The sequence below is a fragment of the Aspergillus pseudodeflectus genome, assembly GCF_044049435.1.
Source record: "Aspergillus pseudodeflectus strain CBS 756.74 chromosome Unknown BJX68scaffold_11, whole genome shotgun sequence".
Lineage (NCBI taxonomy): Eukaryota > Fungi > Ascomycota > Eurotiomycetes > Eurotiales > Aspergillaceae > Aspergillus > Aspergillus pseudodeflectus.
Genome location: NW_027263787.1, coordinates 108,021 through 131,664, shown reverse-complemented (window position 1 = coordinate 131,664; position 23,644 = coordinate 108,021). Strand labels below are relative to the sequence as shown.

Genomic DNA, 23,644 nt, shown 5'->3' with positions numbered 1-23,644 from the left:
AATAGCCATTGAACAGCGGACGGAGTCCCCTGGCGTAGCGGCGTAACCCTGCAGTTTCCCCTGAATCTAGGATTGACATGCGTTAATTTTATTCATCGGAGATTGACATGCAAGTACATAATACATACTAGACTATCGATATTAGCAACTGTAGAATGGTAACATCTAAATACCAGAAGATGATGCCTGAAATTCTAACCTAGCCCCTGCAGTACAGCTTGTCCAATGCAAGACAAGTATAGTTCCCCCGGGAATATCAGAAGCATTTGATGACGACAATATTATCCTGCACAGAGGGGAATGAGTGCTTGCGCTGGTGAATGCTGGTGCTTGGTTATGTGTGGTTGGTGAGCCTCGCGACGAGTAAATCCTGTCTGTCCCTACTTTTACTGCTTTCCCTGGATATGATTGTCATGACTCCTGAGAGTCTCTTCCTAAACGCTTGCCTAGAAATTCAGAATATGTGCCAGGAACGTCCTGTCCACATTGTCAGTTAGGATTGCATGCCACTCGACTATTCCCTTCGAGTAGGTTGATCCATGCGAGAAAGCTTCGTGTTGCGCGGAACATGAGCAAACCGTTGAAGCCAATGCAAAGTCAATGGCGGTTTGGGGGTTCATAGGAGCAGGATGGGGATGAGGCTGTGACGCCAACATTCACAGGCGCTGGGATGGACCCTGCCAAAGGAGACTGGTGAACCCTAACTCGTCTTGGCAAAGCTGACCGGCGCCAACTATCCCCCTCTTGGACGAGGGCAATCCTCTCACTGGTCCGCCTGAGGGAACAACGCCGCAAGGACTCGCACCCCGGTGTTTGTGGCACAAAGGGGATTGCCGTGGGCCAAGCAAGGGGACATCCTCTCTAGACATCACTCGCCAAGAGAACCCGTAAGATGGCACGGAGCCTCGCACATCTCCCTGCGGAGATCATCATTATCATCGCGAGCTGTCTTCCCAACAGTGGCATCAAGACGCTTCGGCTAACATGCAAGACCCTCTGCAACACCGTGCGCCTCCGTCTGGATCGCGCCTTTCTGTCCGCAAACCCGCTCAACATCACCGTGTTCCGCGCCATCGCGGACAGCGAAACGTTCCGACACGGGGTTAGAGACATCATCTGGGATGATGCCCGGCTCGTCAAAGACCTGTGGGGCGAGTTCCATATTGCCGATCCGCGCGAAGATCTTTGGACTGATGAGGAGAGCGGAGCTCCCTTGTGGTTCGTCGACGCGTGCAAGGAGAACATCAAGGACGTGCAAATGCGCAAGATGTTACACGTCTATTGCCGGCGCACCCCGCCCGAGCCCGTCCTCCTCGCTGACCAAATCGCGTCCGACCACCTGCCGATACGCATCTGCTGGCAGTACTACCAGAATCTCCTCCAGCAACAGGAAGACGTCATTGTATTCAACAGGGATGCTGAAGCATTTACCTATGGACTCCAACGGTTCCCAGCATTAACGAGGGTGACGGTCACAGCAGCAGCACATGGTTGGATCTATGCCCCATTGTATGAAACTCCCATGATCCGCGCGTTCCCAAGGGGGTTCAACTACTATATTCCTCGTGGCTGGCCGAATTTTCCTGATGGAACTCATACACTGGAAGCAGAGCCCTGGGAGACGAAGCAACCAGGGAAGACTACCGCGGCGTGTGTATCGCAATGCACGCGCTTGCCACATATTCAGAGCACCACCAGGTGACCGAGCTACGACTCGACGCCCATACCCTGGAAACAGGGCTCAACTGCCGGATGTTCGAGGAGCCAAACAAGCAATACAACGACTTTGCAGCCATTCTCAACAAACCAGATTTCGCCCGTCTTGATCTATCCCTCCTGGTGCGTGGTCAGGAACGCACGGGCTGGCGCTGTTTCCGCAGTGGATGCCTTCGTCGCGCCCTCGCCGGTGCACCGGACATCCAGCACATCAGCCTGACCACAAACGTCGACTCGAGCCTTGGTTCCGACTCGAGCGTGCCGGGGAGTGCTGGATCGCGCGAGCAACTCGTCCCACTCCACACCATCTTCCCCGCTGAAACCTGGCGGTCGCTCCAGCACTTCAGCCTCTCCAAGTTTCTTGTCGAGGAAGACGACATCGTCTCCTTCCTCTCTTCCCTCCCCGACACCCTCCGCTCCGTCCATCTCGGATTCCTCTACTTTGTCAACCACGGCGGTACCTACGGCACGTTGCTCGAGGACATGCGCGACAAGCTCGACTGGCGCAGCCGTCCATCCTCGGACCTTCCGGTCGTGACTATAGCCTTACCAACAGAGTATATCCAAGTGGGACACGCCATCTGGCTCGACAAGGAGGTCCGGGAGTTCTTGTATGCGGACGGCGCGAATCCGTTTTGGAATAGAGGCAATGGCATGATGAAGGCGGGGGTGGTGAGGGATGCGTTTATTCCGGGGGTGCACTGGGCACCATATGACGTTTGGGGCGGAATTGCCTGAGGACTTGCACGGTTAGCCTCCTCCCCTCGTATGTACCTACGCACGTAGGCTGGCTAGCTGGGGGTACTAGGTTCTATGCTAATCAAACGTCCTGGATGAATGAGTCGATATCTCTTGTTGGAAGAACCCGCCCCGGCCTAATCAAGTTCGAGGATGCCCATTTTCCTTTTTTGGTAGATTTTTCCAACCAAGACTGGATAATCGGGGGAAAGAAAAGACGCTTTTCCTGCGCCTGCGGGAACTGACACTGCAGTGGTTACAGTACACCATTACTTGGTGTTTTGACCCGGTCTGTAGTAGGCGTAAACCAGGGCACGGATCCTTGCCGTCGGGAGGAAACATGACATTCTTATGAATAGTCTGTACCTTCTGACAAGCACGAGGGAGCTCAGGCATGGTAGCTAAATGCATGTATATGGGTATGCGGGTATAATAAAGCCATCTAGGACCGAGCAAGCTATATCAAGGACCTGGGGCACGTGGCGCTAGCCCATAGAATGAAGCGCGGGGTTCCAATGATACCAAAGTGCAATGTGACTGCCATGTAAATTCCTGGGATTGAGTTGGGGCCCCGAGTCAGGGTGGGTTAGATACTACCTGGTAGGAACGTTCCTATCTAATCTTTTATATAGCACAGATTTCTGTCGCTGCTGCTACTGAATCCCTTGGTTAGCCAGAAACCGGTCTTGCTTGTTCCTGGCCAGACCCGTTTCTAGAGTTGTTTCAATGAATCTGACCAGGCGTTTGGGTGAATTGGGAGCAGAAGGTCTGTCTGACATGTATCTCAATCTTCAAGAGCAGGGTGACTGCCAGGAGAGCCTATTGCCCAGTGAGCTGTCTATTTATTTTCAGCAGTGGAATATGGGCTAAGTCACGGATGAAGTGGCCAACTCCAATGTAGTAGTACTCTGTATAGAGACAATGTCTAGTAGGTGAAGCTCACTGACTGGTCAACTCTGTTCGTAAGGAATCCCGTGGCAACAGGGTTGTAACGCCGAAGATGAAGGACAGCACACTCTCAGTCAGGCGTAGCGCTACGGCTATGAGTCCAGCACACTGCATAGGGGTCGTTGGCTTCCTTCCAACGTCCGGTTCAGACTTCTTGTACGACAGCAGCGAGATCGGTATGTAACAAAAAGAAAGTGCAATTACAAAAAAGCTACTAGTGACACGCAATGGCACTATACATACACGGACACGGGCAGCCATCTGTATGAGTCCCGGGATATGCGCAATTGACCTAAATAAGATGGCTCAAACGCGACTGCTGGTCTGTGTCATACGGCTTGTTTTGTCCTCTGCATTTTTTTTTTCGGTAGAGTACACACACGTTGCAAACATAGGAAACATGTACAAAGATCGTAATTCTCGTCTCATCTAGTCGTGAGTCGTGAGTCGTACATCGTATCGTAGATGGTCATAAAAGCGGCGAAAAGCTTGAAGCTGCTGGAGGTCCGAGGCATAGTCCGCAGCTGGACCTTATACGCTCGCCTCGTTCGTGGCCTTCTTCCTGTTCAGTATGTCAAAGATCTTTGACCCTGAGGGCGCCTGTGATCCAAAGCCCAGCGAGGCTGCCACCAGCTTCCAAGACGCGAGTGTCGTTTTGACCCATTGGTCCTCTCGGACGGCAAACAGTGCCCCTGTCGCAATGACATATGTAGCGATGGATAGGACGACAAAGGTAATGATGAAGGGTATCTGGGAAGAAGAAGGGTCGTCGTTGTTAGGGTCGAATAGGTGCATCCCAAAGAACGACTGTGATGGGATGGTTAGCAAGACTGCAAGACAACCAAGTGGTGAAGAGAATAGTTACCGTCACGAAGCCCATCGGCAGGTAAAACACAGTGGCGACGGTAAAGACGAGGACGTATCGGTTCTGTCGGCGACTGTTTTCGGCGAGACGCGTTCCCTTTGAGGCTTCTTTGACGGAGGTCGCGTTGAACAGCTAGGTAAATCAGGGTCAGATTGTGTATCTGTCGGAAGCAGAACAAATAACATACCCCGTCTCGAAGACCCTTGACTTCTTCGACCTTTCGCTCAATCCGATCCAGCAATGGCTGGAGATGTAGCTCGCTGTCAGCAACGACAGCATCACACAGTGCAGCTAGAGCTTCTTTATCCACCCGGACATTGTCCGGCGCATGTTCAAAGACCGGTTCGAGTCTCTGGCACAGCTCTCTGAAGTCTCGAAGGGTCCCCGTGATCCAGTCAGTGCACATGTGCAGAGTCTGCAAGACGGCAAAATACTGATCCGACTTTGAAAAATCGTCATCGAACATTAGGGCCTGGCGTTTCTCGCGGGTCATCTGGGAAAGCTATACCCTCATCAGCTTTGCTCATAGCGATCGCTCCAATGGCGGGCTTACGCTAGTATGCACTGTTCGATCGACCTCATCTAGAAAGCGCTCCCAATCCCTGGCCAGCCAGGTTATTGCTGAAGAAAGAAAGATGAGGAACATCCCCAGTCCTGTGAGGTTGTCAGTGAGGTAAGACCGTGCAGGCCTATTTTGGATGATGCGGTCGAGAAAGTTTCGAGGCGTCTCTCGGTATTCAAACGCCACATCGCCCGTCAGGTTTACCAGCGTATAAAGTGGCAGGGGCCGGTCAACTGTTGTGATCATTGCAAAGCCCAGACGGTCCTCGCGAATGTTCCTGTCACGAGACCTAGAGCCCGGTGCATCTGGGATGTCTCCTCTATCTCGATCGAGGAATACTCCGTGTGTAATCCTGCTCTTGGAGGGATTGAGTGTGCCAAAGGTCATCCAGCGCACCTGGAAACAGAGACAAAGCACCTCGGCCCCATTGAGAACAAAACGGGATGGCAACTCCTGCCTCTCCCATGATGACATGAATGCTGAGAGGCACAGTTGTCCAGGATACCTATCATAATACAATCGATGCTGAGCACCAAAGCTATCAAGCTGCCACAAAACAAATGCCATGGTTTGCACCGGAATGAAGCGGAGTTGATAGAGATTGATTATTCTGTAGCGTTTGTTGGCAATTGTGTGTCCACAAAGTTCTTCCACTTACATGATACGGCCACAGACTCTTCCGCTCCAAGCTCGTCGAAGGGAGGGGGGTGGCAGATCCCAAACTTCCTGTTTCCTCATCAAGGAGTTGTTCTGGTGAAGAACCTTCAGTTAGACCAGTCAAGAATCAAACCCAGTACCATGTGTTCGACATACCAAGTAGGAATATGAACCAAACACGGTGGAAGCCTCGTTATCGTACCCAAACTCGTGCATCCCAACAGATTGGAGGACAAAGCGCTGTAGGTGACCTGAATCGTGGTCACTCTGGCGGTGCTGGCGCAGGCAGCGGGCGAAGAAGGTGTCAAAGTCGGCCCAAGCATCGTTATTCTTGAACATAATTCTCAACCCAATTTCCGGCGGTGGTTCCTGGTAGACTGGCCATGCTGCAGCCAGAGTCTCGAGCGAGCCTCGACTGGCAGAGTCTCGAGCGCGGTCTGTGGATAAAGGAACAGAAATTTCTAGCAGCGGATCAAGCCCCTCTGGTTCACGAAGCTGCTCAATGAATCGATCTTTGAGGAACTCCATCCGCTCTTCGTCTGGTATCAATGAGCGATGCCACTCCTCTTGGAGCGGCTGTAATCGGTCGATCCACTCCTCATCATCAATGTAAACGATACGCGGTTGCTGCGGGGCGGCCGGCTTGATATACTTTTCAGCAAGAACATCGAGGTATTTGTTCTGATCGGCGAGCTGAGACCGAATCTCCTTGAGCGCCTCGATTATATCGCGAATCTGCTCGGCGACGCTCTCCTTAGCCGAGGGCACCGCCTCCGAGCCGATATTCGGTAATGCGAACGACGGCTCTGCATCGTCATCTGCATGATCAAACAAAGACATTTATTCTCGCAACGCAACGGTCAAAGTAAGGGGAGTAGACCGCATGAGTCTGAGTGAGGGGGTGGAATTGGGCGATGTTGCGCTGCTGGCACGGCGGTGGCAGGCGCTTGCTTGACCGCACTTTCACATCGCGACTCCCAGATTTACCCCACTCCGTCCGCTAGGAAAAACAAATCATCCTCTAGCTGCTTTGAGGAGTTCGTCGCTTTTTAGGCTGCTTTTTAGCGAGGTTGCTGGCTAGGGTCCGGGCGAGACGCCAATGGGGTTGCATTGTCGTTATTCTGGTGGCTGGGAAGTTGAACCAGCAGAGTTGGCGGGGAAAAGCACACTCACTTTTGGTGTAGTAATTCAAGACGGTTTGATGGTAGAGTATTGAATTCTATCATTCGTTTAACTTTTCTCTCTCTTCCATATAATTTTTCTAGACTGCCTTCCTTGAAGTGGTTCCTGCATTGCGTTTAGGGTTACGGTCGATGCATGAACACGGCTAAATACATTAAACTGTCATGTCTTGGCAGGTTTGGAGGCCCGACCAGCTCATGGCATCTGCAGAACCATCAGTTGACCTCGCCTCGTATTTCCTTACATGCAACGATAGCACTGGCCTCCTTCCCGAAGACCCGCAGTACTCTCCAACACCATCCTTATACATGCCATCACCCAGCACCTTATTATTTGAGAAGGAACAAGTGGTGATGGCGTCTATTCACAGAGCCTATTCTATACCCTAATGGCCAACATACCGTTTTCAGAATCGGTATGCGATGTCGCGCGGGCCTGGCCTTGATCTGCTCCTTCCTTGTAACTGCTACAGTGGGGAGGAAGGAACGACCGACGATCTGTTTGTCGTTTCTTCCTCACATGGAAGACCAACTATACAAGGAAGGGGCGACCGCCAATAGACCACGTTTCTGCCTGTTCTGCAATAGGAAGGTACGCGATAAATAACCCTCCCCGTCGCGCTTTCTCTCCGGGATAAAGGAAGTATACAAGGTGCAACCAGCGTCCGACCTTGAATGCTCCTTCCTATTCTGTAACTGGAAGGCGCACCCTTGGCGGCACCTTCCTCAAGTCCCTCGTTCTGCACAAGGAAGGAACAACCCAAGAACCACGGGTCGTTCTTTCCTATTCTATCGGCACTAGGTTGCACCTTCCTCCAATGCCGAACTGGGCTCTACACTGTACAGGGCAGGAGCGACAAACGTTCCCTTGCATTATCCATTCAAGTTCTCGCCGCAAACAGGATTCATAGATGCACACGGGTACACGAGCCGAGATGATTTATGGTTGAGACTTTGCGGGCAGTCGATTGTCTTCCGCAGCTCTGGAGTTGCAGCAGTTAGCCTGGCGTGGAGTCATAGCTTGCCCTAACGCTTGGACACACCGTGGTGGCTTCGTTCCCGCGGAAGCTGCTGGTTCCATTCCATTATGGTGGCTGAAGCACGAGGCGAGCGGATACGGTTTGCTCGGAGAGTTACAGGATACTTGTAGGTAGCTGCAACGTGAGGATGCGTCTTGGGCACCTGTAATCACTCTCGCTGCGCTTGTTCAGGACTAGCTAATTGGCCTGGAACGGCCTTTTGTGTGCGGGGTGTCCATACCGGAAAGGCTCAGTTGAGGGCAGGGTCTAGGTTGCGTGGGACCTTCTAGGCGCAGAGGGGGCGAGAATTCTCCGACAAAGCAATCTAGGGCTCTTTAGATAAATGGCCCGCTCGCACCTCGCCCGGCCGTAGAAATAGTTATAACGGTTAATCGAATCGCCATGTAACGTACGCCGGGACTGCTGTTTGCCTCTAACAATCGACCTGTTCGTCGAGGGCTCTCACAAGCAGCATTCCAAACAACCTTCAGGCGCCGTCCAGTACATGTGCTATACGCAGTAGATTCAAGGCGGGATATATCCTGTCGGCCGCCCAGCCGTGGTCCTATCTTCATACAACCGTAAGTGAGTCCCGTCCGACCAGCGACGTACGATCAAATCTGCATTACTATAGTCCCTTTCATTCGTGCCCACTTCCGCCTCTGAATACCTCATCTTGTAAACGCCGATGTACGGTTGTCGGCCATGCTGGTATTTCTTTTACAGTCGGGTCCAAGGACATCCGAGTAAATCCACCATACCTCATGCTACCGTGCTCTAATAATCCGGATTTGACATCGTAAGAAAGTGGGCAGAGACACGGCCACAGTCACGGCACTAAAGGGATATGAAGCTCGCTCCTCTTGCCTGCATTTGCCTTAGATATGGAGTACCACGCAGCGGACAAGAAAAAGTTGGGAAGGCAGAGCAAGATCGGTAAATAAAGTCTTGGTGAGGCCGCGATAGCAAAGCCGAGCCCTAAATATGGAGTCGGGTATCGGGAGGGAGTAACAGTGGCTCGTAAGCGGGTTGGACCAAGCCTCTGAGCCGTGGCCTGGATCCATGATTCACCCGACGGCTCCAGCGGAAACTGGACCCAGGCTCTTGAACCACATCCAATCCACTTAGCCGGAATCCTAGTTGAGTCCGCGGCTCCCACCGTAGTCCTGCCCAAGGCTTGGTTGGATCTGTCTCCATAGTTACTACCTGGGCGGGGCAAGATATGTAGTTTGGAGTGGTATAATACGCGAGCATCTTAAAAACATATCCCGGTCTACATGCACAACAGAGGGAAAGGGTATTTCTACGTCAAAGGTACCTAGCCATAGTCGTAGGGAATGATGCAATACGAGTACAATTTAGTAACTAACTACATTCAGAAAGATCTAAACAGTGCCACGTCGTTTCTGTCCACCGCTTCTGCTTCACGGCCAGGTTCCATCTCGATGCAAGCGACCGGCCTTATTCATCCCATCTCCTTCCTTCTCTCCCGAACAGAGAGATCCGAGGGGGTTCTGATCCTTTACTCAAGCGCCAAGTAGAACGCTCCCCCGTTCGTAGTCCGACACTCGTAGATAATCCCCTCAAGATCCCCCTCGTACCCACCACAAGCATACTTGGGCCCCTCGACAATCTCCGCAGAGGCCACCCCATCCGGCCCCTTCGCCGCAATTTCATAATCAAGCAGACTCAAAATCCCACTCGGGAACCAGAACGTGTAGGTCGGATCCGCGCATGCGACGGGGTTCTCAGGGCCCGCAGGCACAGACGGGTTCCAGGTGGTTGTGCAGGTAGTCGACGAGAGGGCTTCGCCGCTGTCGGTGCGGTGTGTGAGGCTGAAGTTTATGCGGAAGGTGTTGTCTGTGTAGCGACGGAGCCAGAGCGTGTCGATGCTGTAGGGGTAGTGGGTTGATTGGCGCTCCACGGGCTGAGCGGAGGGGGCGGCGAAGGCCGCGCCGGCGAGGGAGGTGACGAGGGCAATGAGGGAGGTCTTCATTTTGGTGGTTTTGTATTGGGTTGTTTTATTGAAGCGAACGTGGTTATTGGATGTGAGTTTGAGCGATTGACTCGAGTGAGGGTTGATATATTGTAGGAATTGATTAATGCTGATGTTGGTGCTGTTGATGAAGATCCCAACTCGAGGAATCGCAAGGCCTTTTATATGTCCTCTCTCCTTGCATCAATCTATTCTTATCCCCATCTCACCATCCTAAAGGATTCGTATGTCTGTATGTCTCATCTCCCTCTCGCAACCCCCTTCCTTTAGCCAACCAAATCCCACGGTAACAACAGCCCGCCTAACAAAGCAATACCCGATCGTCAGCGTTGCAGAACGCCCTCTGCGATCCCGATTGGCCTTGTCTCGCAAATAAGGATTGGCTAGCGTCATCGTGCGTGCCGATCATCCACCCCTGGCGGGCTAGTGCGGGCTATTTAGGGCTCGTTGCTGCGCCCCTCGCCAGGAACAATACTTGCCGAGTGATCCGCTTGGATACTGCGTGGGGGATCCCGGTCAGCAGAGCGCCGGACGTTGCTTGTTCTGGTTGGTGTTCTTGACCTTGGTCTCACATTGCGACTAATCATCGATCCCATTTCGGGACTCCGGGTCGCCTAATGGGTGAGCGAGCACGGACTTCTGCCTGGGCCGTGGTAGCTATCAACTGGAACACGCATACGAGTGTCTGAATTTAGCCCCGGTGGATATCATTTGGTCAGGCGCTTCGGAAGTATAGCGAAGGCATGCGGCTCTAATTTTACGAAGAGCCAACGGCCGTTCAGTGCTGCGTGGTGCTGGTCACTCATGGCGATCTGACAAGCTGACGATGGGTATGTGACTGGACGACGATATTCGCCTATCGGTGCGCGGTAGGCTACGCTGGCGTCAGGTACTGCAAACCACACCATTTTGTGCGGCTCATTTGAACTTGCCACGCAGCGATGCAACGTGCTGATGATATCTTGATTACTCACGGACGGACACGCCACAGAACCGCTCGGATTTGGATTTATCATCAAGAAATCCTGAATTTTCTACACATACAATTATCAGACGACGGGGTAAAATTTGAGTAAGATGAGTGGCAAGGATGGGATACCTGGCAGTCAGGTCATCCAAGAAATTGTCTCAGTGGTGGCCTTTGGGGTCAACATGCCAACGCTTATTTGCTGCCGCGGTCTGCACCTGACGCCCGATAAATTTCGTCTCATCCTCAGCACTTTGCTGTACCTGAGGCAATATTTCAGCTGCCTCGTGGTTGAGCCCACCGTCTATATGGGTGGTATCATAATCAGCATCAGGCTTGTTCAAAGTCAGGCGCGATACATCCTTTTCCAAACTCCTATTCCAGCTCTTTGCCACATCCTTCCGATACTGCTGTGTCGAACACTTCACCGTGTAGTCGTACTAGTAAACGCCCAGAGGCAAGATGCAAAGTCCGCCGGCGGTACAGCCTCGATGACCGCGCGAGAGATACGGACACGTTTGAAGTGGCGATGCCTGACTTCTTTCTTGGACAACCACAGCCTCGTACTTGAGAAGAACGCCAAGGCATCCTCGTAAAGCGCTCGCGCGAGCGGGAACCACCCGCAATGACATGCCCAAGTGTCCCGGCCTTTGGAGAGGGCGCGTAACTTGTCGATGGATGAGGGCTGATTACGCAATGTCGTGTTTGGAGGGCTTATAGCAGCGGCGAATATTGAGCTGATGGGGAAGACGTAAATCGAGCCGTTCGCCTAAGGTTGCGTAGGTATGCCATAGATCGGGACTGCGCTTCTCGCGTGCTAGGGTTAGCGCGGCGTTTATGATTGAGTATGGTATCCACCGCGGTTTGCGCAGCCTGCGTTGAGGCGTGAACCTCAATCACGTCATCAGCGCGGTTGCAGGCGAATAAAGAGGTCCGGTGGTAGACAGTGGCTCGGTTGGGTATGGGCTCGGTATCTCGGACTGTCAGGCGGGTAGCAGTGTCCTCCAGAGAATCGTCGCTTAGGCCAAGGTCCTGTCCGCCTGGAAGTCTCGCTGAGGCCGTAAATTTACCAGTATATCGCCCCAGGGATTTGTCGCGAGCGCCCGATCCCTTATTATGCGATCAACTTCGGTCTTGTAGCATTCATTACCGAAAGACTGAGATTCAAGAATCAGGTCATCAGTGTCGGCTTTGATGTCTATCAATTCGTCTAGGATATCGACCCGAGCAGGGCCTTTGACGTAGCGATCATCAAACGCTCCATTGCATCCAATATGAGCCGCTTTCCCACACAATGCACGTAATAATCCCAAGGGCGCCAGTCCCAGCACAGGAGGGTCTTCCCGTTGTGTTGGTTGCTGTGGGGGGCGTACCAGTTGCCAGCAGCTCAAGATGCTCGGGCATTGCCTGATTTGGGGTTGTGCCTATCCTGAGACAACGAGGAGCGGTTGTCGAGTGGCGCGAACGCAGCCTGGTCCGGCAGTTGATAAGCCACACCGGTCGCCGACATGGGTCCGCTGGTCGACAAACTGGCGGCCGCGAACGCAAGACGAAGGTCAAGGCCTCTTTATACATAAGTGCTTTATCAGGGAAATGCTTGTAAATGGGCTTTAGAAGCGACTCAGCCGTGGCAGAGACTTGACGCAAGTACGCCTCGAATGTACAATCCTCGCCACATGGGATGGAATGGTCGAGATTACCAGCCGCAACCTCGAGGATGTCCAATCAAATAGCACCGGCGCAAGGATTCGAATCAGGATAACCGACGAGATCCTCGGCATTAATGAAGTAGGCGGAGAAAATCGATTGTATGTTGATTCCAGGGAAAACCCAGGTGCGTCTAACTTGATCTGTTATCTCTTTGCACGCCAAACACCAGGCCTTGTCGTCGAGCTAGAGCATGTTTATCGAGAGTACGAATGTTGCGACTTCGCACCAGTAGGGGGAACACAAAATCCAAAACAGAGTGAGATACATCCGTTCGTAACGCATTTCTGCCGAGCACATAGCCCAGGGCAAGTCTTGCGCGCTGTGTTCGAATTCCTCTCCAAGGAGGTCTTGCGCCATTCTCGAATGGCAACAACCAAGAGGCAAGCAATGTCGAAGCAGTGTCTGCCCTTGTGGTGATTTCCCCTATTCAACAATGGTTTAAATATCTGACGAACGGGCCGTTTTGCGATGGAACGGTAGGTCTTCCTGGGATTGGTGATACTGCCCAGTGTGCAGACGATATGCTCAAACTCCGTACCCTGCGCTTCGAGTGGGGTACCCAGGTCACCAACTCGCACTGCCTACCTCACGTTCCCCTTGTCTACGAGCTTCCAAAACACTTCCTTTGTCTTAGGGTCGATGTCCCCGAAAGGTACCACTCCGTCAATCAATTCATCGAGTTTGTCCCACACATACACCCCTAACAGACCGATCACGTCTTCCGTGGCTGTCAGTGGCATGCTGGCAAATTTTGCAAAGGCATCTGAGTGGGCATCACTCACGCTATAGGGCGCGACCGGCCAGTGCACGAGGTCGTCGAAGAAAACGATGCCGCTGAAGTAAGTTATGCCACGTACATTTCCGCCGGCAAGCACAGTGAGGGAACGGAAAATTGCCTCAGTCGCTCCGTCTCCCGTACTGCACATTACTGCGCGTACACCTCGCACGTTCAGGCTCCAACCCACAATACGGCATCCTCGCGCGTTCTCTCTGCGATGAGAGGATAGCCAGACGGGATATGTGGTCGTACCCAGAAAGCTTCAGGTCGCTAAGGTGGTTCAAAGTCGCCGGGTTCACGGCGAAGCTCCGAGGACGACGTGGAACTGGGTGGGAGCCATTGGCCTGGACCGAGTTTTGTTTTCTGGTAGTGCGCGACCGCAAGCAAGTATGCGTTGCGCAACATTGCTTCTCGCGGCGATGTCTGAGCGATTACGATCAGTTGGGCAGGGGAAAGCACGCAAAGGGGAGAAAGGATGGACATACCACTAGTCCTTTACCCCTTTATTTTATGTATTTAGTCGTACATCGCAGCTAGATAGAAGAAGCAGAGACCTCCATATAAGCAGGCACGCAGCAAAGGTTCGATACAAGTCATTACGTTGGACCCGCAAGTTCGACATGCAGGAACACAAAGGTGCACGTGACCGCTTCCGGCCGTCAACAAAGTAACGGCCGCTCTTATGATGCCCAACATCCTGTCAGAATTCTGGTGACGCATTTCGTACCTGTTATGCGGTGCTTCCTTCTCCGTTGGCTCAGTGACCAAGTTGTGGTCCAAAGGAACAAGCCGTTTCAGCGCTTCATGACGAATGGATTCAGCTTTGGTCAGTGAGCAGTCCCTTCATCTGCACCTGAAGCAGAAAAAGCCAGGCTAACTTGTGGCAATTCAGATTGTTCGCTCGGTCGGCGCATCGCCTCCTGCAAGCTCAGCCATGTGCGACACAATTCTGGGATTCCAAGCCACCTCGATGTGTCGTGGTGCCAATCAAAGCCGGCGTTCAGGTTACTCCTGAGCCTTGGCAGACAAGGCTGAAAGATCGTCTGACACTGAAAGGAAGAAGATCCCCCATCCTCGCTCCTCAATCTTTTTGCCGCTTCATCGAGAGCGGGACTTAGAAAATTACGCCATCATGAGCGATCCATTTTCCATCAGCGCCGGCGTGGTAGGAGTTGTGTCCCTTGGGCTTACACTGAGTCAAGGTTTTCTCCGATACTATGGCCCGTGGAGGGACTTCGACGATGAAATCAAAGGGTTCACAACAAAGGTTGATGGCCTTCTGCAGACGCTACGTATGCTGGAAAGCTTCTTACTTACCTCTGAAAACGCAACGCAATTTCCATCCGATCAGTTCAGTGGCCTGGTATCCAAGAACCTAACAGCGTGCGAAACAGCATGCCTTCGCCTTCAGAAGATACTTGATGATTGCAAGTCAGCCAATGTCTCGAGTGTACCTTTTGTTCGAAAGCACGACTGGCTGCGGCTGAAGAGAGCGGCCTACCCGTTTAAGAAAGAGACACTGGTCACGCTTTCTGACCTGGTCTCGGGCTTGCAAGACAACTTGAGTCTTGCGCTTCAGGTCTTAAATCTGTACCAATCCCCTGCTTCTTTAATAATTGTTCCAATTATCCTAATTCACCATTACAGTGCCCGGGCGAACGAGCAACAGAAGCAGATACAAGATCTGATTTTGAAAGCATCCTCAATCAATGTGCAAACAACAAAAATCCTAACTGTCGTTGAGGGGCAGAGTCCAACTGTGGTGAGTTCGCAGGCTCTCGTACAACACACAACGTCAGCGGCTGGAGCGAGTGCTTGCAACTCGCTTACGATGCCAGCACCTAGTACATTGCGAGATCTCTGCGATCAACAACAGTCAATAAACTCCTGGTGGCGAAGACAGCAAAGGATACGCTCGTCGCCGGCTGTCCATGTTTTGCAGTATTGCACTTGCGGTCGAAGATCACTCCGCTCCTCAAGATTGTCATTCTCGGGTTTCACCCTCCATGAGCAGTCATGCCCATTTTATGCGTCGGGCAAACACACGATAAGGATCGCGGGAAGTTATATGTTCTGCAACAAATTCCTGGGTCGGCCTGTCCAAGTCATGATGAGCCTGACAACAGGAGCAGGCGCTTTGTCAATCAGTCAATCGATCCGGTTCCATGCCTTCGTCTCGTGTGATTCGCCAGCGTTCAAACTAATCCGCGATAAAGTACAAGAATGCTCAGGAGGGGACATTAAGGTCATATTGTCCGATATGAGGACGGGCCTTCTTCGAATATTTCGCGAAGGACAGGCTGCACCAACGGATTGCCTTGAATGTGGCAGTACAATTTTACACGTATGTCGAGACCTTTATTCATCCTTGTCTTCTTGAGTGCCCGCTGAGCGAGATATTCCGAACAAATCTGAACGTTGTGCAGGCATTGATGCGCTCGCAGCTGGGGTACTGGCTTAAGTATAGTAATCAAGAAGTTATTGGCTCCTTTAAAGAGCTGATACAATCATTGCTCGATGCTGGCGTACCCTCTAATGGGTGCAGTTTCGGAGGACGGACCGCTCTGGATACATTCATTCGCCGGCAAATTCAGGAACATCCACGAAGTATATCAGATGGCGAGATGTCACTTTTGAAACAGCTATTGAGCTCTGCTGGTTCAATAAGCTCATTCGCACCAGATTACAATTTTACTAGCCTGCTCTGGAGTTATTTTGCGATGCAAGCGGCCCGGCGCTTATTCGAAATCTATCCTGAAGGTGGGTCCCTAAATGGATAGGTACTCAGCGTTAACCTAACTCTCACGATGTAGGATTCGAGGTATCGGAGATCGAGATGACAATTATGGCTCAATCCATGGATTCACTTCGTCGTTGCTTGATGCTCAAGGGTAGGGAACAATGCGTCACCGGTCCGCCGATACCGGGAGATTTGGAGCTGCTATATCTGTGCTTGGGCTGGCCAGCTGGTTTGTCGACTTTGTTGGAATGGCCTTTATCGCCATCAAGGTATGCACTGGAGCTATGCTTCTCCCAAGCCTGTTTCGCGGGAGAGACTGAGTGTGCCTTAATTGTGCTCCACTACATGGACGTGGTAAAACAATCGGAGTTATCGCCTGCCGTTGAATGTGGAAATTTACGAATCCTTAGAGAGGTAATTTCGGTGCTAGCTGCGTCGCGTCATCGCCTCAAAAAGGCGGTCCTTCGACATATCGGCCTTGAAGAACTTCGCCCACTTTTAGCTTCACCCAGCGCCCTCCCAGATATGAATGCTTCCATATTATACGATCAGCTCACAGATTACGATTCTGATATCCCGGACCCTTCCTTCAATGGAGACTCGGTGTACAATTGTGTCGAAGGTGACCTCACGGCTATGGAGCTCCTTTACGAAGCTGGGTTTGTCGACCTGAACCAATGCAACGACGATGGGCTTACAGCACTCATGAGTATTGATACGTTAAATTGGTCGTACGGGCCTTTCCATATTCGCGGGGATAATCCAGGTGATGCGCATTGGGGTAAGCTCGGATACCTGGCCGCGTGGATGGTCAGCAAGGGTGCTAATCTCCATCAATACTCGGGAGATGGCTATCGTGCAATATGGTACCTGGCGGAGGAGATCGCTTCCGCATTCTCATGCAGGGGTTGGTGGACTGGAAATTCTATGGACCAGGCCGAGGTGAGGTCAGACCTACATAGGCAGCATCCGGATAGCAGAGGTTTATTGTATACTCTGTTGGCTGATGATAGCATTGATGGGTGCTTGTGCGCGTGCTCGGAGACCGGCTGTACTACATGGACAAGGATACTGAGAGCCTGGGATCCAGAAGCATCCAGCAACCATAAGTCGCTTCTCGTTGTGCTGTTGGATGAATGCCAGAATATCTCGCCCGATGCATTGACAAAGGGCCAATGGACCAGACTTGTCCAGCAAACAATACGCTGCCTGACATTCGAAGCGCTCGAGCTGACGCATACTTGTCATGGTATACTTTGGCAAGGAGGGGATCACATGGATCCAGAGGAGATAGATGAGATTCGGGATGAGGAGGCCTCGTTGATTGAGGAACTCGAGAACCTAGTACTGGAATTCAACCGGTTGTACACCGACCTCGAGGTCGGAATATATGAGTTCGTCTTCAAACACTGGTTTCCGCGCATGGATGAAGTTGTTCCGCCACAAGGTGATGAGGAGGAGATAAGACGAATTCGCGCCGCAGGTGCCTGTCTATCAGAATCGGACTGCATTGACTGGGATGCAAGCGATGATGACTCTTCCCATGGGGACTCTCTCGATGAGGACTAATCACCCCCGCCGTCCCCTTCTCTTCCCATGACAAGAATCTGGGCCCACGATATACTCTGAGCTTCTCGAAGAACGGTTCCATCTTGTCTATACCATCAGCATCATGTCTTAATTTCAAATCGGCAATTATCACATTCAGGTTCGTTGAACCACTTCGCTGTGTCCTCGCTCTTGCATTCAGCGGCGACCTCAGGGGTGGTCATGCCAATAGACCATTCAGGCTATAGGAGCGATTTGCGGGCCGGTCTTTGGCCAATCTGATCTTTGTTGCGAGAGCTACAAAGGGAGCGCATAATGGGGCCTGATGGACTGCATAAATCCCCATTGAACTTCCTTGTCAGGCTCTGTAAGGTTTCTTTCATACCCATGCTTATCGCCGAACGAATCTTTGTTGCATTGTATATTGTCCGAAACCCTAGGCCATTATACTCGGTTTCGAGGTTCCTTCTTCTTTGGCAGATCATGGGATAAAGGAAAAGCTCAGATATATAAGCGTAGAATTGGACAGCAGCTAGTCTCGATGGTATTTCTCATCATCCCTTCCATCAAGTATTCTCCTACACGGTAACAGTCAAAATGCTCACATCACTCAAACCCGCCATCAGACGCTCGCTCCCCAACGCGAAGGAACTCGAAAGGCTGCTTCCGGAGATACTAGACTCTCGGGACACACATACACACCTCGAAACTATCCTAGAAGATTGCGCAACTGGGGGCTACGTTGAGAGTTACAAGGTCGTGGCTCCTGAAATCTTCATGTCGCCAAAGCTCTACCGATTCGCGATCCGCCGTGCACTCGAGTCCGCTATTGAAGGGGGTCACAATGCGATAGCGGAACACATGCTGGAGGAAATCCACCAATTTCCAACGAGCCATAGCAGCCGTCGCAGGAACCTCATTATTACAGGTCTCGAGCTCGCCCTGGGTACGCCCAATTGGCCAATTGCTAAACTGATTCTCCAGACCTACGTGCCGAAGGAGGAAATACGTCATTCTTCTCTGAGTACATCCTTGGAGGAGGCGTGCAGGATGAACCAGGGCGAGGCTGTGTCTCTGCTGGTGGACTACGCTATCCGAGCTAGGGATGCACAGGCTGCTAATGTCCCGGGTGGTCCAACAAGGGCCGAGTCGCGTATACTGACTGTGGACGACTCCTTGAAGGTGGACTGGCAATAGCCGTACAGCAAAAGTTCTCTCACCTTGTGCAAGTCATGTTGCTGCCGTATCTCGAGTGTCTTCCATACTTCCACGACGTTTTCAACGAGGCACCGACTCTCTTCACTGATCTCCGCGCCGAGGACTTCGCCGCTATACCCCGCGAGAAGTGCGTCAAGCTCGTCTCATTTCCGCTTACAGCACTAGGCAACGCACGCATTGCGAAGCGCTTGCGATCCACCGCGTCCGAGCCAGCTGACATTTGCCTGACGGTAGACGGAAAGACCTTCTCGGCGCATAAGGACGTCCTCGCATATCGCTCCGAGTACTTTGCCGCCCTCTTCCGCGGTGCATGGTCCGATCGTGATCATGTCACGTTCGACGATGGGGAGATTGCTCCTCACGTCTTGGAAATGCTACTGGAGCTTGTGTACGGTGAGCGCTGCCGTCTGGACAAGGGGTCTGAGCTCAGGGAAGACCTCCTGGCGGCGGCGGATTACTTCCTTATGGACGGACTGAAAGATGAGATCCGGGACAGCATTTGGGATCCGAGGTATCAGGATTATTCCGATACTGGTTCTGATTCGGACGGGTACTGAACTCTTTGGGTGTGCTTCCTGTAGGGCCATTGTCTTGTTCGTGTTTTGTTGGATTTGTTGAGAAGATCTATCCAGCCTAGTATAAATTCCACACTTTTTACCTCCTAAGGAGTACTATTCCATGTATTTACGATACTGAAACTCACCGAGTATAGATGTATGTGTATTTAGAATACCGATTAACTGTAGGTATCTCGAAAACAACGGAAGTTCAGCTGCTATTTACCACTCCAAGAAGAGCATACATTGCTAAGAAAGAACAACGAATGATGCAGATTGAGGAGCTCAGACCACAGATATGTTCAAAGCCCCAGTAGGTCTGCAAAAAGGCGCTGTCCAATAGGAGGAAATAAAATCAAGCAAAGGATCTGAGTGGTGCGGAAAGGCCGAAAGAGCACGGAAGAAGTATCAAGAAGATTTCGGCGTCGTTTGACCATACTGGTCACGTTTCGAACTCGTGGGGTCCCTTTGCAAGGACTGTTAGCACTGCATAATACGAACGCCATGAGACTTACCCCGCAAAATCATAATGTGTTTCAAACTGCTGGCGGGCTACGTTTGCATCGTTGAACGCGCTGGCCCTGGGTCCTTCATGGACCTGCACTTGGTGAAGGTTGCGGTAGTGGTACGGGTTTTCCTTCAGCATCATGTCACGCTGATTCACCATTCTGTAGAACAGAAAGGTTAGTGCTCTGTATCGCTCGACTGCAAAGCTCCAACACCAAGTGTCTACATACCTCAGCGTCACCGTAGCCTTGCCAGCCGCGGGCTGGACCAATCTCGCATGCTGCTTGGGCCGGAGAGCGGCCCGGTGTGTCCTGTAAAAATTCTCCATCTCCAGCTTCTCCAGGTCCTGCTCCGTCAGAGTAAGTCATTGTCAAATTGCGTCTGCTCGGCATCTTTGTCCCTGGTATAGGCATTGCTCTCAGCATTGGACTGCTTGGTGAGTTCCTCGTACTCGGGATGTGCTTCCTTCCCTTTCTCCTTCAGGGCCCGACCCTGTGGGGTATCTGTCATCACGGAGTTTCTCTCGCGGGAATATTGAGCCGGTGTTTTGCGAGACCTAGGGAAATGCTAGATGCCGGACGCGGGCTGATTGTTGGGGTTCATCTTCGGAATCTGCGTGAATCACGAGAGTAATATGAAGGGCTTGGGGGGAAAGAGCTTGACACAGCCTCGCAGGTCAAGGGAACAGGGGAATATAGAATTGCAGGGTTTATAGCGTGAGAAATTGGTTTGCAAACAGCAGGTTGAGACAAGTGCAATGTGGGAGTCGCGGAGAAGAAACTCGCTTGCAAGAACAGAATGAAAACAGCAATGGAAAAGTCGTAGCGGATGACTTGGTCTAAAACAGCAGTTCCTGAGAAGCACTTATCTGTTGTAGAGAAGAGACTGGCTCTCGAAAAAAGGGTTCCTTCCCAGGACCCTCAAGAGGTATAAATGCTTCGCAGTCCACGGCAGGTTTGCCCTCGAGGCAACGGGGCTTCACGGGTCCTGAGGATGAGAAGGATATGAGCGATTAAAATGGCGTCAAGGACGGAAAGGAAGCCGGAGATGAGAGGAATGCTGAGGATAAAAAGAACCCTGGGAATACTGTTGATGCTGATGACATAGAGGATTCCGAGGATCCTGAGGAGGCTCAGGCTCCCTATGTGCTACGGTGGAGGGACTAAAGCCTGCCGCATCGTTTCTCCGTTAGATGTACGTAGACTATATCCTGGATCTAAGCACATGCTATGGACAAATGACACAGATATTAATGCTGCCGCTCCCATTTTGTGGGTGAGTCAGGGACGTTCCTTCACAGGTGGGCCGCGTCGAAGTTCCTCACGAAATCATAATAGAACCTCACAGCCCTTAGATGGTCATCGATTTTTATCCGCTCATCAACCGTATGGATATTATTCCCCTGTGATCCGGTGACACTCGGCGTCCACCGATACACATTCCGGGACAAATCTACACACACCGTTAGCGAAATCCCGACTTTTTGCGAAATACAGCACTCACTCAAGTAATAGGCCGTGTCCGTATTCCCCGTCATGATATACCCTACCGGCACAACAGTCTTGTCTTTCACGGCGAACGTATGCCGAATAGTTCCGGAGAAGACATCCCACACGGGTCCAGTGGATGGAGACACAGGCGCGGCTTCACCTTTGCCTTCTGCTGTGATGGTGAGTGTACCATTGTAGTCGACCGCAAATTGATCGTCCCGTTTCTTGACGATGGCAGGGTAGGTGTCGTGGTATTCACCATCCCCTTGATACGCCTGAACCTTCAACCCGTACTTCTCTACAACATCCGAAATGACCTCCACAGCCCTCCGCTGGACCTCAACAGGCCGCTGATGCGGTGCAACCCGATAGTTCACAGCCAGCGTCACGACCTCCGGCATGGCATTTATCTTGACACCACCCCCGATGATATCGACCGCCTGGCTCGTCTGGACAACAAACCGCGCAAGCGGACTCGTCGCCGCGAACTCGCTCGCCAGCTCTTCCAGATTCCCCTCCTTCAGCAGCTGTTCAATCTGCGGCTGCGTACCCGGTGAATACCGTGCCTGGCAGGTTAACGCGCGGTGCACGGGACTACCCTCGATAATCGCCGGCTCGTACGGGTTCCTCTCGAGCGCAACCACGATCTCAGAGACAATGCCAATTCCGGTGTGCGGCAACGGAACGGAACTATGCCCACCGCGGACGCGAAGCTCAAAGTTCAGATTCACATGGCCCTTCTCAGTGACCGCGGGGAGCACATAAAGCGTCTTATCATCCAACGGCTCAGCACCAAACCCACCTTCATCAAGGATAACAGCGATGCTATCATCCCCATACCGCTCCGTGATGACTTTCCCAATGGGTCCCGCGCCCCGATTACTCGAGCACTCCTCATCAAATCCAAACGCGAGCAACAGCGTTCTGCGCGGCTTCCACTTTGCTTCGGTGAGAAGGCCCTCAACGGCAGAGAGAATCGCCGTAAGACTATTCTTGTCGTCGGACGCTCCGCGACCCCAGATGTATTCGCCGTCGAAGTGGGCTTCGAAGGGCGGGTATCGCCATGTTGATTCGTCTGCGACGGGGACGACGTCTTGGTGTGCGGTTAGGAGGGTTGGTTTCAGGGTGGGATCCGAGCCCCCGAATGTGTAGAGGAGGCCAAAGGTGTTGATTTTGTCGATTTTTGCGTGAGTGTGGCTTTTTTTCTGTTAGTCGATGAATCATGGGTAGGCGATGGCCGACTTACACGGCAGGGTATGATTCCTTTAGAACGCCGAACAGTCTATAGAATGGGGCCCATCGCTCATCGCTGCCAATTTCGCCCAGATTATCCCAGCAGACCGATGGGACTCTTACAATCGCTTGGTGCCGCCTGACCTGCTTTTCCAATGCCTCATGGGAGGTGAATAGGGTCTCTGCGGAGGGGAGTCCGTCGCGTGCGGGGTCGAGAACGGGCGGAAGATCGCATCGAAAATCGGACTTCGAGTTTGAGAGTCCAAGCGGTGTTTGCTCGAACCATGGAAGCACCGAAGCTGAGGCGGTTATTCCGCTTGCTAAGAGCAGGTATCTTGTACAGACCATCTTCAAGGGCTCTTTGCTATCGTCGGGATAGTTGGAGATTGAAAATGGGGGAAGAGCGTTGGCAAAAGATCAAGAGTTGGAGTCGCCGCCAGCTTGTGGGGAACGCCCGGCTATCGGCATTAGGTCATCGCCTCTAAGATGGTGTTTGCTTTTGTCTGCAACGAGATCACGTCCTGCTTGCAGCCATTGCGCCATGATTATATCTTTTTACTCAAGTTGCTCGGTATAGTTGCTGTCTGCGAGTGTCCTGGCGTTTCTCTTGAGTCAGCTCGAACCCGCTTGCCCTGATATATATCCGGCTTTGCTCGTGGTTCTGCCCGGCAAAGCGAGGAGGCAGGGCAGGATATTCGACCAACAACAACCATTCTCTATTCAGATTGATGTCTTGTGTACTATATGGCACGACTGAAACACTTTCTGGCCTGGCGAGCTGTGTTTGCGAGGGACCGGTGTACGAGTCATGGTTGCGGAGAAGCCCGAAATAAGCAGCGGGAGGGGCGCGTAAAGCCACCCGTGCTCCCCATGCTTAGCTTCATGGTCTGTGCCTTAGCCCTAATGCTACTAGTAGCACCCCCCGAGCTGCTCAAATGCTATCATTAACTACTTTGTTCTTTCTATCGTTACGTTGTTTGCACTTGCTCCGCCATGGTAGGTTGTTATCCCGCTCTATGCGCGTTACCCCCTGGGTAGTATACACCAACCACCTGCATCCACTAAACTGTCCCTTTGACCTTCCCAAGCGGCGACTGTGCGACTGCTGAAATGGCAATTTACATCCTTGCCGTGGCCAAGGTTGCTAAGGCATACCACTAATGTACGTGGGACACTCGGCCTACACACAACATGATCTCCAATTATTGCGAGAT

At 52.1% G+C, this 23,644-nt stretch overlaps 9 protein-coding genes across 9 annotated transcripts; 6 read left to right on the top strand and 3 right to left on the bottom strand.

Annotated features, from left to right (window-relative positions):
• Window positions 1–892: 892 nt before the first annotated feature.
• On the top strand, window positions 893–2,454 carry BJX68DRAFT_264474 (uncharacterized protein; the record flags this gene model as incomplete). Its single annotated transcript, XM_071044968.1, has 2 exons — window positions 893–1,509; window positions 1,611–2,454. The coding sequence occupies 2 exons, from the start codon at window positions 893–895 to the stop codon at window positions 2,452–2,454; spliced, it is 1,461 nt and encodes a 486-aa protein (XP_070901440.1).
• A 1,281-nt stretch (window positions 2,455–3,735) lies between these two features.
• BJX68DRAFT_232036 (uncharacterized protein) lies at window positions 3,736–5,685 on the bottom strand. Its single transcript, XM_071039424.1, has 6 exons — window positions 5,643–5,685; window positions 5,488–5,579; window positions 4,821–5,439; window positions 4,455–4,769; window positions 4,268–4,399; window positions 3,736–4,209 (listed from the first exon to the last, which is right to left on the bottom strand). Exons 2-6 carry the CDS (start codon window positions 5,565–5,567, stop codon window positions 3,934–3,936), a joined length of 1,422 nt encoding a protein of 473 aa, XP_070901439.1. The 5' UTR covers window positions 5,568–5,579; window positions 5,643–5,685; the 3' UTR covers window positions 3,736–3,933.
• Window positions 5,686–9,000: 3,315 nt separating this feature from the next.
• BJX68DRAFT_30219 (uncharacterized protein) lies at window positions 9,001–9,784 on the bottom strand. The gene has a single exon (XM_071048934.1). The coding sequence runs from the start codon at window positions 9,680–9,682 to the stop codon at window positions 9,209–9,211; it is 474 nt and encodes a 157-aa protein (XP_070901438.1). The 5' UTR covers window positions 9,683–9,784; the 3' UTR covers window positions 9,001–9,208.
• A 952-nt stretch (window positions 9,785–10,736) lies between these two features.
• BJX68DRAFT_232033 (uncharacterized protein) lies at window positions 10,737–11,692 on the top strand. The gene has a single exon (XM_071039423.1). It carries the CDS (start codon window positions 10,760–10,762, stop codon window positions 11,243–11,245), a length of 486 nt encoding a protein of 161 aa, XP_070901437.1. The 5' UTR covers window positions 10,737–10,759; the 3' UTR covers window positions 11,246–11,692.
• A 2,577-nt stretch (window positions 11,693–14,269) lies between these two features.
• On the top strand, window positions 14,270–15,147 carry BJX68DRAFT_264471 (uncharacterized protein; the record flags this gene model as incomplete). The annotated part of the gene is made up of 3 exons (XM_071044967.1): window positions 14,270–14,727; window positions 14,785–14,899; window positions 14,983–15,147. 3 exons carry the CDS (start codon window positions 14,270–14,272, stop codon window positions 15,145–15,147), a joined length of 738 nt encoding a protein of 245 aa, XP_070901436.1.
• A 678-nt stretch (window positions 15,148–15,825) lies between these two features.
• On the top strand, window positions 15,826–16,269 carry BJX68DRAFT_232029 (uncharacterized protein). Its single transcript, XM_071039422.1, has 2 exons — window positions 15,826–15,897; window positions 15,951–16,269. Exon 2 carries the CDS (start codon window positions 16,039–16,041, stop codon window positions 16,195–16,197), a length of 159 nt encoding a protein of 52 aa, XP_070901435.1. The 5' UTR covers window positions 15,826–15,897; window positions 15,951–16,038; the 3' UTR covers window positions 16,198–16,269.
• A 133-nt stretch (window positions 16,270–16,402) lies between these two features.
• On the top strand, window positions 16,403–17,446 carry BJX68DRAFT_264470 (uncharacterized protein; the record flags this gene model as incomplete). The annotated part of the gene is made up of 1 exon (XM_071044966.1): window positions 16,403–17,446. The coding sequence occupies one exon, from the start codon at window positions 16,403–16,405 to the stop codon at window positions 17,444–17,446; it is 1,044 nt and encodes a 347-aa protein (XP_070901434.1).
• A 576-nt stretch (window positions 17,447–18,022) lies between these two features.
• On the top strand, window positions 18,023–19,200 carry BJX68DRAFT_264469 (BTB/POZ domain-containing protein; the record flags this gene model as incomplete). The annotated part of the gene is made up of 2 exons (XM_071044965.1): window positions 18,023–18,578; window positions 18,656–19,200. 2 exons carry the CDS (start codon window positions 18,023–18,025, stop codon window positions 19,198–19,200), a joined length of 1,101 nt encoding a protein of 366 aa, XP_070901433.1.
• A 1,716-nt stretch (window positions 19,201–20,916) lies between these two features.
• BJX68DRAFT_274373 (M20 family metallopeptidase) lies at window positions 20,917–23,425 on the bottom strand (the record flags this gene model as incomplete). The annotated part of the gene is made up of 4 exons (XM_071047650.1): window positions 20,917–21,159; window positions 21,211–22,394; window positions 22,444–22,764; window positions 23,403–23,425. The coding sequence occupies 4 exons, from the start codon at window positions 23,423–23,425 to the stop codon at window positions 21,002–21,004; spliced, it is 1,686 nt and encodes a 561-aa protein (XP_070901432.1). The 3' UTR covers window positions 20,917–21,001.
• Between the last annotated feature and the right edge of the window lie 219 nt (window positions 23,426–23,644).

Excerpts from the sequence above, each read along its gene's own strand:
- BJX68DRAFT_232029 (XM_071039422.1), top strand. The coding sequence starts at position 16,039 with ATGCGTCACCGGTCCGCCGATACCGGGAGATTTGGAGCTGCTATATCT.
- BJX68DRAFT_232036 (XM_071039424.1), bottom strand. The coding sequence starts at position 5,567 with ATGAGGAAACAGGAAGTTTGGGATCTGCCACCCCCCTCCCTTCGACGA. Across the intron at positions 4,770-4,820 it reads ATCGAACAGTGCATACTAGC|CTTTCCCAGATGACCCGCGA; the intron begins GTAAGCCCGCCA and ends ATGAGGGTATAG. Across the intron at positions 4,400-4,454 it reads TCAAGGGTCTTCGAGACGGG|CTGTTCAACGCGACCTCCGT; the intron begins GTATGTTATTTG and ends TGATTTACCTAG.
- BJX68DRAFT_232033 (XM_071039423.1), top strand. The coding sequence starts at position 10,760 with ATGAGTGGCAAGGATGGGATACCTGGCAGTCAGGTCATCCAAGAAATT.
- BJX68DRAFT_30219 (XM_071048934.1), bottom strand. The coding sequence starts at position 9,682 with ATGAAGACCTCCCTCATTGCCCTCGTCACCTCCCTCGCCGGCGCGGCC.